This window comes from Narcine bancroftii, chromosome 8, assembly GCF_036971445.1.
Source record: "Narcine bancroftii isolate sNarBan1 chromosome 8, sNarBan1.hap1, whole genome shotgun sequence".
Lineage (NCBI taxonomy): Eukaryota > Metazoa > Chordata > Chondrichthyes > Torpediniformes > Narcinidae > Narcine > Narcine bancroftii.
Window position 1 is genome coordinate 107,951,303 of NC_091476.1, and position 19,627 is coordinate 107,970,929.

The 19,627-nt window shown below is 43.1% G+C and overlaps 1 protein-coding gene across 7 annotated transcripts in view; it reads left to right on the top strand.

The window, feature by feature from the left end:
* kmt2a (lysine (K)-specific methyltransferase 2A) overlaps window positions 1-19,627 on the top strand; it is a 143,995-nt gene that overhangs the window by 74,910 nt on the left and 49,458 nt on the right. For all 7 annotated transcript variants that reach the window (XM_069894772.1, XM_069894774.1, XM_069894773.1 and 4 more), the window contains 5 exons: window positions 898-1,068; window positions 1,273-1,383; window positions 5,299-5,372; window positions 15,126-15,322; window positions 16,896-17,002. In XM_069894772.1, the coding sequence (XP_069750873.1) occupies window positions 898-1,068; window positions 1,273-1,383; window positions 5,299-5,372; window positions 15,126-15,322; window positions 16,896-17,002 (660 nt within the window). The remainder of the gene's footprint in view (window positions 1-897; window positions 1,069-1,272; window positions 1,384-5,298; window positions 5,373-15,125; window positions 15,323-16,895; window positions 17,003-19,627) is intronic.

A 19,627-nucleotide genomic window follows, 5' to 3' on the forward strand; every position in this document is an offset into this window, starting at 1 on the left:
TTGGCCTGTGTGAAGTGGATAAATTGAGGACAGGGACCTGTTTGTCGTAGTCATGGGGCTTCGAAGGTGAGGCTGTATATACTGGGGTTGTAGGTCCATTGGGTGTAAATGGATAACATGGACTCAGATCGGAAGAGCCTCTTACCCTGCTGTGTGTCTAAATTTAAATGTGGGGAGCTTATTAATAAAATGAGGATCTGAGGTAGATTTGGATTTTGGTGAATTCTGAGCTGGATACCAATGATAATGAGTCAAAAGCTTGTAGATGGAGAAGAGGTGAATGGGTTTGAGTTTTTTTTTGGTGATCAGGGTCTGGGGGGGTTAGACATCATTGCTTGCAAGTTTGACGTCAAACAGAATTTGTCATTATTCATAACAGGAAACAGTGTGTCAGGTTTCCAGAGTGATGTGATGCAACATATATACAATCATAATTCCATACCACTCTATGGGAAAATCAGCATTTATTGCCCTGCCTGATTAAACTTTGGGGCCCTTTTGTTTACTTTTAAGAGGCTAGTTTCAGTTTTTGGCCTTGAAAGTAAGTAAGCAACAGGGCTGTTGCTTTGTATTAGTTGAAAAGGTTAAGCTAGTAGTTGCAATCTAAAATTAGAGAAAATTCACACCAAAAGTACCCTCCTGATCAGTGAACGGGAGTGAGAATCTTAAGAGGAACAATTTGAAATGGTAGATCATTGAATAGAAAAGGAATCTTGAATTTCTGTTTGTTCTTTCTTGGTTTATATTACATATTATTCTCTTACCAATGTTTGATTTGGATTGTAAAATGATCAGAAACTTATGTCTATATAACAGACCACAGACGCGTGATTTGAAGCTTTCGTAATGCAGATAGTTGGTAGGTGATTTGAAAAAATATACTTCCCTTTTTACTAGGCTGCCAAACCACCTGATTTAAATCCAGAGACTGAAGAGGCTGTCTCAGCTAGAAGCTCACCTGAAGGTCCTGATCCTCCAGTTCTTACAGAGGTAAACCAGCAGGATGAGCAACCTCTTGATCTGGAAGGTGTAAAAAGAAAGATGGAGCAGGAAAGATACCATTCTGTGGTAAGATTGCCATTAATTTTCCTGCCTAGAATTTCTAAAAAACACTTTGACCATTATGTCATCCATGAAGGAAATCTAAGACTGCCTGCCTCATGTTCGGCATCATATGTTCTCCATCACACACATCCAAATCCTCTTTAAATAAATAAAGAACGGTGTTTGATGGTTGATGTTCTAATACCTTATCTACTGTTGTATGTTCAGTTGGAGTTCAGCGATGACATTGTGAAGATCATCCAAACAGCAATGAACTGTGATGGAGGGCAGCCTGAAAACAAAAAAGCCAATAGCATGGTCAAGGCTTTCTTTATACGGGTAAGGGGGAAGAAAAGAGCAATTTATCTGGGGTTTGCAGTTCCTCCAATTTATATTAATGCAAAGTAATGTTGCAGTATTAAATAACCAAGATGAATCAGGATTTATTGCCATGAACAAGTCATGAAATTTGGTGTTTTGTGGCAGCATCACAGTGCAAACGTACATATTATAACCATCTTACAACATTAATATAAAAAATAAAATAATGATCACAGTAATAGAGCACAAAAAGTAAGGCAGTGTCTTTGGTTCATTGATTATTCAGGAATCTGATGGCAGTGGGGAAGAAGCTGTCCTTACGCTGCTGAGTGCTTTAGGCTTTTCCCTGATGGTAGCAGTCTAAAGAGGGCCTGGATGGTGGGGTTCTTTGAGAATAGAGGCTGCTTTTTTAAGACACTGCATCATGTAAATGTACTCAATGGAGTGAAGTCTGGTATCTGTGATGTCACAGGCCTCTGGAATTTATTCTTGTCCTGAGAGTTGGCGCCTTCATACCAGGCAGTGATGCAACCAGCCAGAATACTCTCCATGGTACACCTGTAGAAGTTTATTAAAGTTTCAATCATGTTTGAAAAATTCTCTCTGAATAACCATCAACTGTCATCAAAAGTTGATTGCAACAATTTGTGTGTTATTACTCAGGCTGCTGCGTGATTGAATATTTCATCTGAATCCTAATTTTCTTAGAATAGTTTAGCAGCATTTTGAAATTATTCAGTTCTTGAGATACACTTAAGTTTTCTTTAGAGTTTTAAAATTGTAGTGTTTATTTTTTGATCGGGTCTTTTTTATTTTTGTATCTCTCATGCTGTTTCCATGTTCATCTTTTCAATGTGACCCAACTCCTGACCCCTAGACTGCATACTAAAATGCTGACCAACTAGCTTCCTTTCCTGGCCTCATGGATCCCTCTGTTCAGGTACTGTTTCCTCACTTTGAAATGTATTGTCATGGCCTCTCAGAAATAAACTCCTCTACTCCTCTCAATTCCAACCCTACTTCCTCCCCACTCCACCTTCCAATCTTTGTCCATTAATTTTGGAGCTTTGACGAGCGAAGTGATGTTTCTCAAATTTTCCATCAGTTTCCAAAGTCTACCACAGGATTTTTAAGACTTTATTAATAAACACACATTCATTCCTTGCATCCTTTGTATCTATCAAGCATTTTTACTCTCAACCTCTGCACTAGGTGACTTTTATTTTCAGCTATCCTATCATTATCTTATACTTTTATCTCTTAATCCCAAGAACCTATCCTTTGTCCTTTATTCCCCCATAGATGCTGATTATTAGCAATAGCTTGCAAAGATGGTTTCAAAAGTTGAGATGGGTGGGGTTCCAACGACCCATGCCATCATTTCAAGACAAAGCAGTACAATTGCACTTAATCGGTACCCCATTCACTGCCATAAATATTTATTTCCACTACTACTAGTGAACAGTGTGTATCATCTCAAAAAAAGGTATTGCATTTTTCCTCACAGACCACCAAAAAGAAAAATGCACAAAGCATCACCTCCTAGGTTCATCTACAAGTTGTACATTATCTTAGCTTGGAAAGACATTGCTCTTCTTTCATTATCACTGGCTTTAAATCCTGAAACTCCTTTGCAAACAGCAGTGTGAGAGTAATTTCATCAGACTGTGATTCAAGGTGGCAATTCACCACCATTTTCTCTTGCCCAGATTTTGAAAAATACGTAAATGTCGTGTTCCCATAATTGTCATTCATGTTTCTGTTTGAACTTCCATGACCAGAAGTGAACAGCAGTTTATTGGCTCCTACTGATTGAACTTTGGTCTAAATGTTTTTAAATCAATTTTTATAGTATTCGCATTGTAAAGAGTAAAATGCTAATTGTTTGAAAAAACATCATTTGCCATCCAACACAACAGAAATATCACTGAAGTGTGCATGGAACAATCTTGTCTTTTACTCTTGTCAGACGGAGTAACTACAGACCGTAAGAATTTGAATATTCACAGACTTTCTCTCCACTCCTGTGCAAGTGTCTACTTAAATGGTCATTTTCAGCTAGACATGTTTGATTTCAGTTATGAATTTTGGAAGAATTAATTCAAGGATTTCATGCTGAATTGCAGGCTCTTCTCACATTCTAGCAAAAAGTATTAATAGTGATTTCACAATTTAGTGATGGCGAAAAATTGAAGAGATACCTCTGTAGTTCACTGATTTTTACCAACTTATTTTGAAAGAAAGGTTATTGATTTGTCAGTGTATGCATGTAACAGTTCTTATGAACTAGTTAGTCCTGTCAGTTTGCAATTTGTCATATTGCTCAGTTTACTTGCAAACTTTGCTATGAGGATACAACTGCAAACATTAACATCCCACGGAGATCTCTAACCTTGATTTTTAACAAGCATTGGGAAGCTGCAAGAATTAGAATTACAGATAAATTATATCAGTACTTCTCGCAGAAACAATGGCTTGCAAGGGAAGAAATGTTGGAAAAAAACTTAGATGACAAAGAAAGTTCGTAGCAAGCTCATTGTGATGTTCTTCTGAAGTTCTGCATGCTTTTTTGAGTTTCAGACCCATGTTTGAAATGGGCAATTTACACAGTTCAGACAGAGTTGGGTTTTTGAAAGCCTTCTATACTTGTGGCAGATGATAGAACTGGTAATTAATTAGCCATGGGATTACAGCTTTTTGTATTTATTTTTGTGGACAGATTGAAACTCATTGCCAGTTTATTATTCAGTAACCTGACTTTAAGCTACAAAGGAATGTGGTTTGGGTTTGCTGCTTTCATAGCATTAGCTTTATCCTTTCACTGCCTATATACTAAGTGATATATCCATTTTTATGTATGTGATGTTGAGAGTTGTTCAGCAAGGATTTATTTCAGATTGTTACCTGCAAGTTTTATTCATAGACAAAATATTTTTTTATAAAAATTAGCTTTATTAATTTCGGGGTCTTCTACCTGAAACCTGAATCTCACTCTGGCCCAGGACAGACTGGAGTTGAAATGTCAAATCAAGGTGGCTATAACTCTGCAGAATGGCCTACATGTCAGCATTTGGTCTCTACCCTGCAGAAGAGGCAACATGAGGAGCACAGAATGCAATGGATGAGGTTAGAGGAGGTTTATGTGGGCCTTCTCCTCTGCCAATGTAAACTTGAGGAACAACACCTCATATTCTGCCAGAGTCATCTACAGTCCAATAGTATGAACATAAAATTTTCTTATTTCAGGACATGAGTCTCCTCTCTCCATTTATGTCATCCATGCTCTTTGGTTCCATCCTTCTCCATCACTATCTCCCCACTGTATTTTTCTGCTCTCTGCTCCCATGATCCCACTCTCCACACTTTGGTTTGCACCACCATTCTTCACTCTATGGGATTTCAGCATTGGTAGCCTGTCACCTACTCCGCCCTTGGCTTCCACCCGATGCTTTTATTCTCACCTCTGTCTTTCATCTGCCAATCTACTGCCTCCATCTGTCATGATCCACCTCTGCCTGGTTCACCAATCCCATGAGGGGTACCTGTCCTCTTTATATTGACTTCTATACTACATTTAACTAGTATTTTAAAGGGCTTTGGCTGGAAACATTTACTTCCTCCCACTGATGCAGCTGGCCCCTCTGAGTTCCTCCAGCGTTTAGCTCCAGTAACTAATTGTTATTCATGCTTCTTTTACCCCCCCCCCCCTCCCCCTTCCAACATGCATTGTCCTAACCTGCTGAGAATTTGGTAGTTTTGCTTTTGCTCATTTCCACTGAATAGGCTATTTGGCAGTTAGTGCATAATCATCTGGGTTCATTTTGGATGTGGGATGTTAATAAAAGGGTAACTCAACAACTCTGGTATGTTGTGTTTAAATGAACTCTTAGATGCCCTTCCATGTAACGACACCTGTGTTTGCTTCTTGTGTAGCAAATGGAACGATTCTTCCCATGGTTTAGTGTGAAGGAGTCCAAGTTCTGGGAGCCTAACAAAGTCACACCAAAGTGAGTACTATTGATCTTTGCGTATCATTACCAATTAGTGTTCCTAGTTTTAGTTTGAGTTGTGACGTCGAGGTATGAAGCTCTCTCTCTTATTGAAATTTTGAGGTTTTCATTGTCAGTACAATTGAAAATTGACTGCAATGTGGACAAGGAAGGGTGCATTCAAAAATTTCAATTTTTGACCATCTTTGAGCTTCTATTGCCACTTGCTGAACACTTGCCTAATCCTGTCATTTAAATTTGTTAGAGAGCTGGATTCTTAGTGGGAAAAGAATGAAGATGTGAATCTTAATTAATGCATAACAACAAGCTAAATCTGAGTTGGGGTCTCAGAAATGTAGACATAAGAGTTGTAATTTGACAGAAATGTGTATCTGAATCGAAGAGGTAGACTTTGAAGATATGTAGATTGAATGGAGGGAGACTCACACCACCACAGATTAATTTCATTACCATGTCGATTTCTGAGCAGCGTTTTGATTAATTTGGGATAACACGAATACCACTTTAAATATTCTTGAGTAGATGGGTAACAGGAAACCTACAGCAGCAGCTGGATCAATGACATCATGATTCCAGGGTTTACTTATTTTAGTCATGGTAGAGAAGTGTATAATGAGTGACTAAGATAATTGGCAAGGGTAAGGCTGTGGTCTTGAGTAAAGCATTTGACGAAGACTGGTCTGCAAAATTAAATGTCACGAGATCCACAGTGAGTTAGAAAGTTGGGTACAAAATTGACTTTGACATAAGAAAAGATAAGGTAACAAAGAAAATAGATGAATGTAGGGTAGTAGATATGGTCTCTAGATTTTAGTAAGGCATTTGAGAAGATGCCCCATGAGAGATTTGTTCATAACGTCATAAGGCATTAATGGCTGTGTGGATTAAAAATTTGGCGTGCATGTACAAAACAGAGAGTAATAGTGGATGGAAAGTATTCTGCTTGGAGGTCAGTGACTAGTGGAGTTACACAGGGATCCATTCTGGGAACCCTGTTCTTTGTATTTTTTAATAAATGACCTTGATGAAGAAGCGGAAGGATGGTAAGTTAAGTTTGTGGATGATGCAAAGGTTGGAGGAGTTGTGGATATTGCTGAAGGTTGTTGTAGGTTACAAATGGTTATAGACAAGAGTTGGGTGGAAAAGTGGCAGTTGGAGTTCAATCCGGATAAGTGTGAGGTGATGCATTTTGATAGGTCAAACCAGGAGACTGAGCTCAGGGTTAATGGTCTGTTACTTAACAATGTAGAGGAATAAAGGGACCTTGGGCTCCAAATCCATACCATACATCTCTTAATGTTTCTGCAGAGATTGATAGGATAGTTAAGAAAGCCTATGGGATGCTGGGCTTCATTTTTTGGGGCTTGAGTTAAGACTTGAGAGGTCATGTTGCAACTCTACAAATCTCTAGTGAGACCACACTTACAGTATTGATTTCTGTTCTGATACCTCATTATTGGGAGGATGTGGAAGCTGTGGAAAAGGTGCAGAGGAGACATCATAATGTGCTTGAATTGGAAAATAAGTCTTATAAAGAAACAAAGAAAAAGGATGAGAGGAGACTAATAGAGGTGCACAAGATTCTGAGAGATATAGATAAGGTGGATAACCAGCGCCTTTTTAGAAAAACTTTATTTATTCGTTCAAAAAACAAATAATATATGACATATACAGCAATTAAACATGAACATTTTTTATATATATATTAAAAAAAAAGAGAAAAAAAAGGAAGAGAAACCCCCCCCTTCAGCCAACTCTCCTAAGCTCCTAAGGAGAGCCATAAAAAAAGAAAAAAGAAAGGATAAGGGCAGGAATAGCAAACATCAGAAGACATCTGTACAAAGTGAAGGGAGGAAAGTTAAGGGGAGATATCGGGGTAAGTATTTTTTTTTACACAGAGGATTGTGAGATTGCCTGGAATGTTTTACTAGAGATAGTGGTGGATGCTGAAACATTAAGAGACATTTAAGAGACTCTTAGACACATGGATGAAAAAAAAAGGTTATAAAGTAAGAAGGGTTTAGTTTTTTTTAGTAGGAATATATAGGTGGCACAACATTGAGGTCCGAAAGGCCTGTACTTTACTGTGATCTTCTATAGAAGACAGAGGGTTGTGATAATGGAGTGTTTCTCTGGAATCTTTGACCAGTGGTGTTATGCAAATATTACTTTTTGATGAAAATGTAGGTGGTCTGGTTAGTAAATTTGCAGACAACACATAAATTGATGGTTGTGGATAATGAAGAAGGCTACCAAAGGATAGAACATTAAAGGATCAATTGCAACTTCATACAGACAAATGGCAATGGAGTTTAAAACAAGCATTGCTAGAAAAGCCAATAGGTCAGGCACAGTTGATGTTTCAGATTGAAAGTTTGCTTCATGCCAGAAATGTCAACTATCCATTTCTTTTCCATGGATGTTGTTCTGACTTGCTGTCTTCTTCCAGCAATTTGTTTTTTGCTCTATCTTTTGGCATCTGTAGCTTCTTGATTTCAGATAAAGTTTAAGCAGCACTGTATAATATATTTTGGAAGGTCAAAAAGAACTACAATAGTTGCCCCTTATCCATGGTTTCACTTTCCGCAGTTTCAGTTACCCACAGTCAACTGCGGTCCGTAGATATTAAATGGAAAATTCCAGAAATAAACAATGAATAAATTTTAAATTGCACACCGATCTGAGTAGCATGATGAAATCTTGCGCTGCCCCAGCTGGGATGTGAATCATCCCTTTGTCCAGCATATACACACTGTATACTCGTCTGTTAGTCACTTAAGTAGCCATCTTGGTTATCAGGTCGACTGATATGGTATCGCACTGCTTGTGTTGAAGTAAGTCTGTTTTAAATTGTTATAATTTCTCTATTTTATTAATTATTCTTGTTAATCTCTTATTAAGCCTAATTTATAAACTAAACTTTATCATATATAGGAAAAAAATGTAGTACAGATAGGCCCTGACTTGTGATGTGGTTCAGTTCTGTGATTCGCATCGTAAGGTGAAATTATGCTCGGGTCTACCTGGACAGGTAGCTTTCTAAGCCGCAGGAGCCCAAGATAGTGCCTGGTAACTAGGGGCAGCAGCGTCACTTTACAACCTGTGTTGTATTTGGAATGCATTCGCAGATTGCCATCTCTCTCTCTCTCTCTCTCTCTCTCCCCCCAGTGATGGCAATCTGCACATGCGTTCCAAGTCGCCTTTTTGTTTTAAAAAAAGTATTGGGACAATACCCATTTCTTTGACATCCCTACAAGAGAAGCACTGAAATGATGATGTGGGAAGCAATCTGCGTGCGCTGATTGGACGGAAACATCCTTCAGCAAAGGAAAAGCAACCACGTTGATACAGGTTGACCCCGACTTCATTTTACTGAAAATGGGTTCTGATCATCATAACGTCGAAATATTGTAAGTCAGGGTCTCTCTGGTTGCCAAATAACAGGAAGTATGTGAAAAGAGTACATAAGGGATTCACCAGGTTGTTGCCTGGAATGGAGAGTATCAACTATAGGAAAAGGTTGGGCAAATTTAGATTGTTTTCTCTGGAGCATTAGTGTCGAAAGGGCAGCTTGATAGAAACACATAAAACGATAGGAGTCATCGACAGAGTAGATAAGCAAGAGATTTTTTTTCTCTCAAGAGTGGAAATGTCAAATACATTTCATAGGTTAAACCCATGACATTACAGGTCATGGGTTTAAGGTGAGCTGGGAATTTTTAAGGGGGAGTTGTATTGCATTTTTTTTTACAGAATGGTAGGTGTGAAATGCACTACCAGGGGAGGTGGTGGAAGCAGATGTTTAATAGGCATTTTGGCAGAAACCTGAGCAAGCAGGGAACAGGGCAGCATACGCCATGTGCGAGCAGATGCCATTAATTAGATTGGCATTATTGCCAGTGCAGACCTGTTGGGCTCAAGAGTCTATCCCTGTACTGTATTCTATTTTGGTGCCAGTTATGGACAGGATGGAGGAATTGAATCTTATTTAGAACATAGACTTGATGGAAATTGAGACTTCATTTAAGTGACACTGGTACACGTCTGTATCATAACATAGAACATTAATGGAAAATGGTATCAGAATTGAGGAAAGGAATGTTGATCTTGGATCTTCCACCAAGTAGTGAGACTGGAATTTCACACTGACAGAAATGCTTTCAATGTGTGGCATAGAATGGGGATGAACTTTTGTCGCGCGCAGATATTTGTAGATTTAACCATATAACCATTTACGGAGTGGAAACAGGCCATGTTGGCCTTTCGAGTCTGCACCAGTTCACTGATTTTGTGCGCCCTCTTCAGGTATTGGTCCCGGTTTGTTTGACTCGGTCTTGCACTCGTTGTGAAACACCTTGGAGGTGCAGTTTGTTACCGGTTTGTTTGACTCGGTTGAATTTGAAATTTGTGACAATAGTGTAGATTGCATATACAGGTAGTAGACATTGGAATATTGGGAATTGTTCCAAATACTATCTTAATGATATATTCAAAATTAGATTTAATTTCCCAATTTTTTTTCAGGAGTTTTTCTTAGTACACTTTAATGCTTTTTTCCTGTTTGGAGTTGCAAAGTATCTCAAAATAAGAAGCCAGTAGCTTCTCATTTACTAGCATTAATAATGTGAATAATAATTGTCAGGTGCACCCTAATCCAAAAACATTTGGTTGAGATATCACATTTAAAGTTTGGTAACAGTGTGTGCATGCATGCATCATGTAACACTCCCATTATGTGATGTCATGTATGTACTCTGACAACAAATCTGAAATCTAAATTCTAAACAATAGCTTGAAAAGCAGCTTGTAAAAGGTTTTTTAATTCTTGTGGCATGACTTGATTTTGTGTCCACTGGTCACCTTTTCATATTTGTATCCTTATAGTTCACTATGTACTGACACTTGTAGCACTGGTTTAACAGTTTTTTGCTGTATTGTAGGCCAACTTTTATTGTCATATAGTTTTATGAAACATAATTGAGTAACAGCAATATGGCACTTGATTTTTACAGTAACTGAAAACTTCACTTTCTCCAAATTGAGATTAAGAAAAACAGTCATTTCTGTTCACTATCCTAAACTTTATTGGTTAGTTTTGGTTAGTTATATAGTAGTTCTTGTACAGTAATAGACTGCATGGCTAGTAGGAGAAATTACAAGTTTTGTTCTTACTGGAAAGGTCTGATAAGGCTTGGAGTGAAGTTTGTTACATTGTCTAAACAATCTTTGATGCATTTTTTTCTTGTGCAGTAGCAGTGGCTGATTTATTGCAGGCAGTCTGGCTGGACTTGTACTCCCAGCACGGACCTGGCCGAGAACCGCGCTGGGGGGCCCTGACGTCACTGGGGCGTCACGTGGGTCCCCATGTGCGGGCTTCTGAGCCCGATGTCAAGGTCGGGAGGAAACCCCCGACAGGACCATTTTGGCCGGCTGCTCCGCCATGTGCGTGACAAGCTGGGGCGGTTCGCCTGCCTAATGGCTTACCGCCACACAGCACCCCCCCAGAACCGGCGCCAATGTCCTTTTTTACTGGGCTGACTCGCTTCTTGGGTTGGGCCAAAACTACTGGTTTGGTGGGGTTGAGGTGGGCTGCCTTTAACCTGTACACCAAAAACAGTTCCCTCTTACCACCGATGTCCAGTGTGAAAGTGGATCCTGAACACTGGACGACTTTGTACGGCCCTTCGTATGGTCTTTGTAGAGATGTTGTGGACTGGCCCCGCCTGATAAAAATGTACTCTGTGGAGTACAGCTTGCTGGGAATGTAAGAGGCCTGTGTGCCGTGTCTGGGCGGCAGTGGGGGTGTGAAGGAATCTAACTGGGCCCAGAGGCGGGGAAGTAGACCATGCGGTGACTGCTGGGGGTTGTGAGGTGCGGTGATGAACTCACCGGGTAGGGCTAGCGGTGCACCATAGACCAGCTCGGCTGATGATGCCTGTAGGTCTTCTTTGCGTGTTGAGCTGATGCCCAGGAGCACCCAAGGCAGCTTGTCCACCCAGTCGGGGCTGGTGAGGCAGGCCATAAGTACCCACTTAAGGTGGTGGTTCAATCGCTCGGCTAGCCCATTGGCCTATGGGTGATAGGCCGTGGTGTGATGTAGCTCGATCCCCAGCCTGTTGGCGAGCTGTGCCCAGAGTGCAGAGGTGAACTGGGCACCCCGATCACTGGTGAGGTGGTTCAAGACATTGGACCAGGCAACCCAACCGTTCAAAAGCACTCGGGAGCAGGAGTCCGTGGAGGCATCTGACATCGGGATCGCCTCGGGCCAACGAGTGGTGTGGTCTACCACTGTGAAAAGGTAACGGTTACCTCGGGAAATGGGTAAGGATCCGACGATGTCCACATGTATGTGACTGAACCGTTCCCGGACGTGTTCGAAATCTTGTACGCGCTCTGGTGTGCCTGTGTACCTTGGAAAGCCGGCAATGGGTGCAAGTTCTGGTCCAGTCTGCAATCTGCTTCCGAAGCCCATCCCAGACGAAGCGTTCTGGCACCATACAGACTGTGGACCTGATGGAAGGGTGGGAAAGATCATGGATATGGTGGAAGACTTGCCTGCGCCACTGCTGGGGAACCACTGGTTGTAGGGTGCCCATGGAGACATTGCACAGGACGGTGCCCTCACCTTGAGGAATCGGGAGGTCCTGGAACCGCAGGCCCATGATGGCAGTCCTGAAGGGCAATGTCTCCTCGTCGGACTTCTAGTCCCAGCCGAGCTGGTCTCAGTCAAGGCCGGGTGTTAGCGCGCAAACGGCCGATCGTGAGAGTGTGTCGGCGACCAAGTTATCTTTCCCCGCCTTGTGCCAAATGTCGGTGGTGAACACCGACACGAAGGAGAGCTGACGCTGTTGGTGGGCCGACCAGGGATCTCTTGCCATAGCGAGCGCCTGAGTGAAGGGCTTGTGGTCGGTAAAAATGGTGAAAGGCCTCCCCTCCAAGAAATAGCGGAAATGAAGCACAGCCAGGTACATATCCGGCAACTCACGATCGAAAGCGCTATACTAGCGCTCTGGCAGGTGAAGAAGTCGGCTAAAGAATACCAGTGGTTTCCACTGTCCATTCACCTGCTGCTCCAGGACGGCACCGACGGCTGTGGCAGAGGCATCGACGGAGAGCGGCACATGCAGGTCGGTGAGTGGGTGGATGAGCAGGGTAGTCTTCACGAGGGCATCTTTCGTGACTTTGAATGCCCTGCTGGCCTCTAGTCTAGGCGAGTGTCTTGTCTTTGGCTGCGATGATGGCGAAGAGTGGCTGCATGATGTGCGCAGCGCCTGGAATGAAGCGGTTATAGAAATTGACCATACCCACGAACTCCTGTAGTCCCTTGCTAGGCGTGGGTACTCCCTGATTGCAGCGACCTTTGTAGCGGCAGGTGTGGCTCCTTCGGCCGTGATGGTATGGCCCAGGAAATGCATGGACTCTTTCCCGAACTGACATTTGGCTAGATTGATCATTAGGCCGAAGTCGGCCAGTCGGGAGAAGAGGGTGCGCAGGTGAGACGTGTTGTGCCCGGTCTCTGCTGGCGACAAGGATGTCATCCAGGTAAATGAATACGAAATTAAAATCCCTGCCCACTGTGTCCATGAGGCGCTGGAAGGTGTGGACGGCGTTCTTGAGGCTGAACGGAATGCATAGAAACTCGAACAAGCCGAAGGGAGTGATGATGGCCGCTTTGAGTATGTCCTCGGTTGCACTGGGATTTGGTGATACCCACGCACCAGGTCGACCTTGGAGAATACCCTCGCATCATGCAGTTTGGCCATAAAGTCCTGGATGTGAGGGAACGGGTAACAGTCAGGTACTGTCGCGTCGTTAAGCCGTCGATAATCTCTCCGGGGGCGCCAGCTGCTAGAGGCTTTCAGGACCAGGTGGAGTGGTGAGGCCCAAGGACTATTGGAGCGTTGAGTGATCCCCAGCTCCTGCAGATGCGAGAGCTAATCCTTTACTATCTGGAGCTTATCCGGCGGGAGCCGGCGAGGTGGCGGAGAACTGCGGCTTGAGGGACAGGAACTTGTCCAGGATAAGCTGAAACTTGTCCTTAGGTGTGCTGACCATGGCCATCTGCGTCTGCTCTGTGCGGGAGGCGTTGAGGCAAACTGATTGGAAGGTATGGGCATCTACCAGTCGCCTACCTCAAATGTCGGCCAGGAGTCCGTGGGCGAGGAGGAATTCGACACCCAGGATGGCAGTTGGAAGGGACTAATCAGTGAACCTCCACGAGAACTTTCGCTGGGCGATCCGAAAGTGGATGGTCTTGCCTCGAGGCTGGTTCCAGGACTCAATGGCTGTTGCCAGGGTGACGCTGATCTGGGCCCCGGTGTTGATGAGGAAGCATCAGCTGCTGACTGAATCCCGCAGGAAGAGAAGGCTGTGTTCTTGGCCAGCCGCCGCAGCCATTAAGAGCGGCTGACCTGCTTGTTTCCCTGGAATGAGCAGGGCTGACGACACTTCCGAGCCTTGACTCCCCAGCGCTGGTGGAAGAAGCAGAGGCCTGAAGTGGATGACTTGCTTCTGGCTATCTCTTTGAGGCCCCTGCAGCGCTAGAGGAAGGCTTGGTGTGGTCATGCCCGTGACTCGTAACTGCTGAGCTCTCCAGAAATCGTTCGAGCCATAGCTCCTGAGCCTTTTGAGTGACCTTCCTAGGGTCAATGAAGCTCTCCTGGGACAGTAACGGCCGGATGTCTTCAGGCAGATGGTCAAGGAAGGTGCACTCGAAGAGTGGGCAGTTGGTGTGATCGCCCATGAGCGCGAGCATCTCGTCCATCAACTCGATTGGAGTTCTGTCCCCCAAGGCGTCGAGGAGCAGCATCCGAGCGGCACACTGGCTCCTGGAGAGGCTGAGGGAGCCAGTGAGCACCTGCTTGATGGTTCCGTACTTATCTTTCGCGGGTGGCAACCACATGGTAAAACTTGGTCGAATCCGATGAAATCTGGCGGAGGTGAAACTGAGCCTCTGCGTGGCTGAACCAGGTCTCCGGCTTCTGAACCCAGAAGTCAGGAAGCTTGATAGCTATGGCGTTGATTGAAGGGTCATTCATGTTGGGTTCAAAGATGTTTGAACCTGTCGGGGTCACCAATTGTAGCGGCGGCTACACTGCTAACTGAAGGATCGCACAACCAAATGGGTTGAGTTCAGTGAGCAAATACTGATTTATTGCAGGCTGCCTGGCTGGACTTATACTCCCAGCCTGGACCTGGCTGAGAACCGCGCTGGGGGTCCCGACGTCACTGAGGCATCACGTGGGTCCCCAAGCGTGGGCTTCTGAGCCCGGTGCCGAGGTCCGGAGGAAACCCCCAACAGCACCATTTTGGCCGGCTACCCCGCCACGTGCGTGACAAGTGGGGCCAGTTCGCCTGCCTAATGGTGTACCCCCACACTGCATTAATACTGGCCATTGTAATTGTGTGTGAACATATTTAATTGAGATATATTACCACACAGATAAGTAAACCAGCTCGCTTGACTTGAAGTGGAGGAAATTGGTCAGAAAAGTTGAGTGCAACGATGGGATATAGTCAATTCAATTTGTATCATCAGGATTCTGTTCATTTTGTTCATTTCCCATGTGATTTTCATTTGTTATCTTTATAATTTGGAGTTAATTCCTGCCACGGTGGACTATAGGCCACCTGATCTTCCAATTGGACTGCTGTGCATGTACGTGACATAATCGCATGGATTAAATTGCTTCTCAGTTCAAATGAACAATTATTCATAAAATCTTAAGTTTTGAATCAAATATATTTCAGTAGTGGAATGCTTCCCAATGCTGTGTTGCCACCATCGTCTGATCATAACTATGCTCAGTGGCAAGAGCGAGATGACAGCACACGCACTGAACAGCCAGCACTTACTAAGAAGATTATACCTGCGCCACAGCCAAAAGGACCAGGAGATCCAGACTCTCCAGTGCCTCTGCCTCCACCACCACTCTCATTATCAGCAGGTATAACCAGAATATTAAAACGATATACCTTTTCACTTTTGCATTGGGGTAAGGAACAGCAGCAGGGCAATGGAGTTGATGGACATGAGGTGCAATTTTACCATGTTGCAGAAGAGTGTCGATGGGCTGAATGGGTTATCATTAACATTTAAAAAGAATTTTGGGTTTGAGTAGAAGGACTTGGGGTCAGTGTTTAGCTTCTCTCCCTCTTAGGAATGGTGGTCAGCCATTTTCTTTTGCATGAGAACCTGCTTGCACACGCTGTGCTCTGTACCCCCCCCCCCCACCCCCAAGCTCCTTAGCTTTCTCTCTCTTTCCCACAATTTAATCTTTTTGTTGTCCTTTTTCTTAGTTTCTAATGTATATGACCAAAGTAATACAATGGAGAGAGTGCAGGTGTTGTATTAATCTTGTAATTTTTTTTATTGTTAACATGAATTAGACCATTTATTTAATATTAGTGCATTAATTTATAAAGAGTCAGCATGGCCTGATCAGACCCAAGGACCTAATTTTTTCCCCAACCCAACCCAGCACTAATATTCAGGTTTTGGCAGACTTGGGTCAGATAAGCAACCTCTGGTCAGGACACATGGCTGGTGGTTTTGTACCTGTGGGGACCTGGTGGAGGCTCTGGATGTTATGGAGGATCTAAATTGAAATTAAAATTGTCTGTTGGTTCATTTGATGGGTTGGGATAAGCTCAAAGTGTTTTTGTTGCATAGCATCTTATTTTGAAACCATGCAACACTAGTTTTCTAGCATCAGTTACAAATATGACGTACTGTTGCATTTACAGTGCATGTAGTCATCTAGTGGTTATACAATGGAATTGCATCTTTGAAATGGAAATGTTCAAATCAGAGAACTAATTTTTCAAATGCAGGAGCTAGATGGAATGTCACATGGAAGTGTATATCCTGCCATCATCTCAGGGTTTTCTACCTATTGGTTTTTAATGAACTCAAGATTATTAAAATTGTAATTTCTTGCACACTGTTGGAAAATAAAGTTTCAAGGAGAATGCATTTTGACAAAAATTATCCTCGTGTCTTCTTTCCATCCAAAAGCAATGCTGAAACTAAATTCAATGTGTTTAATAAAACTAATTGCATGCAACATCAAGTTGTTACCAAGTCCCAGTTTAATTTTGGCTAATTTACAATGGTACCACAGAAATTAATCCTTCTGAACTTGAGTTGTGTTCCAGTTTCATATTGGAGTAATTTCACTGTTAATTTCTGTACAGATCAGTGGGATTGTAATTGCCCCAATATCAGACCAGATCACTCCTGATTAAGTTTCCAGTTGTCCCCTTTAGTCTGGCAATTTGAACTTCCATTCTTCTGTTCAACAGAGCAGAGCAGATTGCGTTAAAAGCCCAGGAACCTACTTTGTCCAGCATATTTACCAAGGAATACCTAAAATTATCAATTATGACTAATTTCTGTTAGAATACTACTCTATTTTGGTCAGTTTGTTTAGAATTGATTAGTGTTAAAGAGAAGCCTTCATGATTAATTATTAACTGTTATTTAAGTATAGAATAACTTAAGCTTGTTTTCTTGCAAAGGCTCAGACAGAAGTCGAGAAGAGAGCCCAGATATTGACCCTCCTCCAGATGTTGAAGACAACAGGCAGTGTGTCCTTTGCTTGAAATATGGAGATGACAACAAAAATGTGAGCATTTACCATCAAAGTAAAATATGTTTACTACTAGCCATAAAGATATTCTATGATATAAAGCTTAAACATTGCTGAATTATAACATGGTGCTTGGCTTGCGTTTGCTTTGGAAATTTAGTTTGGCTTTTTGATTATAAGGTGTTCCTTTTTATTTTTAGTGTCATGTTTGCATATATATTGGTAGGCTCTAAATTAGTTCCATAGACATGCAATTAGAACTCATAAATTATTTCTACCTATAATTTTTTATCAGTGAAAATATTTTGCTGTTAACATTTGAAAACGTGATTTAATGTATAGTTAAAAGTGGATGGCAGTCTCTTCAATCTGAGGCGCCTGCAAGCTCACACCAAGACACAAGAGAAACTTGTCCGTGAACTACTCTTTGCAGACGATGCCGCTTTAGTTGCCCATTCAGAGCCAGCTCTTCAGCGCTTGACGTCCTGCTTTGCGGAAACTGCCAAAATGTTTGGCCTGGAAGTCAGCCTGAAGAAAACTGAGGTCCTCCATCAGCCAGCTCCCCACCATGACTACCAGCCCCCCCACATCTCCATCGGGCACACAAAACTCAAAACGGTCAACCAGTTTACCTATCTCGGCTGCACCATTTCATCAGATGCAAGGATCGACAATGAGTTAGACAACAGACTCACCAAGGCAAATAGCGCCTTTGGAAGACTACACAAAAGAGTCTGGAAAAACAACCAACTGAAAAACCTCACAAAGATAAGCGTACACAGAGCCGTTGTCATACCCACACTCCTGTTCGGGTCCGAATCATGGGTCCTCTACCGGCACCACCTACGGCTCCTAGAACGCTTCCACCAGCGTTGTCTCCGCTCCATCCTCAACATCCATTGGAGCGCTTTCATCCCTAACGTCGAAGTACTCGAGATGGCAGAGGTCGACAGCATCGAGTCCACGCTGCTGAAGATCCAGCTGCGCTGGATGGGTCACGTCTCCAGAATGGAGGACCATCGTCTTCCCAAGATCGTGTTATATGGCGAGCTCTCCACTGGCCACCGTGACAGAGGTGCACCAAAGAAAAGGTACAAGGACTGCCTAAAGAAATCTCTTGGTGCCTGCCACATTGACCACCGCCAGTGGGCTGATAACGCCTCAAACCGTGCATCTTGGCGCCTCACAGTTTGGCGGGCAGCAACCTCCTTTGAAGAAGACCGCAGAGCCCACCTCACTGACAAAAGGCAAAGGAGGAAAAACCCAACACCCAACCCCAACCAACCAATTTTCCCCTGCAACCGTGTCTGCCTGTCCCGCATCGGTCTTGTCAGCCACAAACGAGCCTGCAGCTGACGTGGACTTTTTACCCCCTCCATAAATCTTCGTCCGCGAAGCCAAGCCAAAGAAGAAAGAAAAGTGGCACTTGACAGCTATAAAATTGAGTGTTGTGACTTTCATTCCTGCCATCTACAGTTGGACTTGGGTTAAAAAGTCTTTGGTTGATGAGCAACAGTTAAGTTTGTGCTAGATTAAATATAATTCATTGATCGTCTTAAATGAGACCCCAATGATTACTCCTTGAACTTTTAATATTGACAGTTTCTAAATTCCATGCTATCAATATTTTGGGGAAATGTCAACAGAAATTGGACTTTTCATGTGCAGGCAAAGCTCACAAAAGTAGAGGTAGATTCTCTAAAATATGATTGAGCTGATTCATCAAAATCTCTCTGCTATACAAAGCTTTAGTCAGAGATGCATTGAAGTAATCTTGACTGAATGATTATAGCTTGCATCAACTCAGGAAATTAATGCCTTCCTGGACAAGCTGCCACAATGAGTGGGATTCCCTGTCACTAACTGCAGGGTGGATCATAATAACTTGCCTTGATTGCATCAACAAAATCTAATTTGATAGAGGGGAAATGAGATGTTGTCACTGGGTTCCAACTCAAATGCTGTTCATAGACTTCAGCTCAGCATTCAACACCAATCATACTGCTGTACCTGATTAGGAAGATGAACCAGCTAGGCCTAAACATCTTCCTCTGTAACTGGATCCTTGACTTCCTCACATGAGGACCTCAGTCAGTCTGGATCGGAAACAGCATGTCCAACACCATCACAGAGTACAGGGGCCCCCAGGGCTGCGTGCTCAACCCACTGCTGTTTACCTTGCTGACCCACAACTGTGCAGTGAGATACAATGCTAATCACATCATGAAGTTCGCTGAGAACACGACAGTGGTAGGCCTCATCAGCAAGAACAATGGGTCAACTTACAGAAAGGAGGTGCGATCACTAATGGACTGGTGAAGAGACAACAACCTACACCTGAACATCAACAAGGCAAAGGAGATGGTTGATTTCAAGAGAGCCCTGTGGGGACCACTCTCTGCTGACCATCGATGGCTCCACCGTCAAGGTAGTCAAGAGCACCAAATTCCTTGGAGTACACCTGGTGGAGGATCTCTCTAGGTCTCCCAACACCAGATCCATTGCCAAGGCCCAACAATGCCTTTACTTCCTGCAGAGGTTGAGGAAAGTCCAGTTTCCACCTTCTACCCTCACTACATTTTATAGGGGTTGCATTGAGAGCTTCCTGTGTAACTGCATCACCGCCTGGTTCAGGAACTGCATCATTCCAGAATGCAAGTC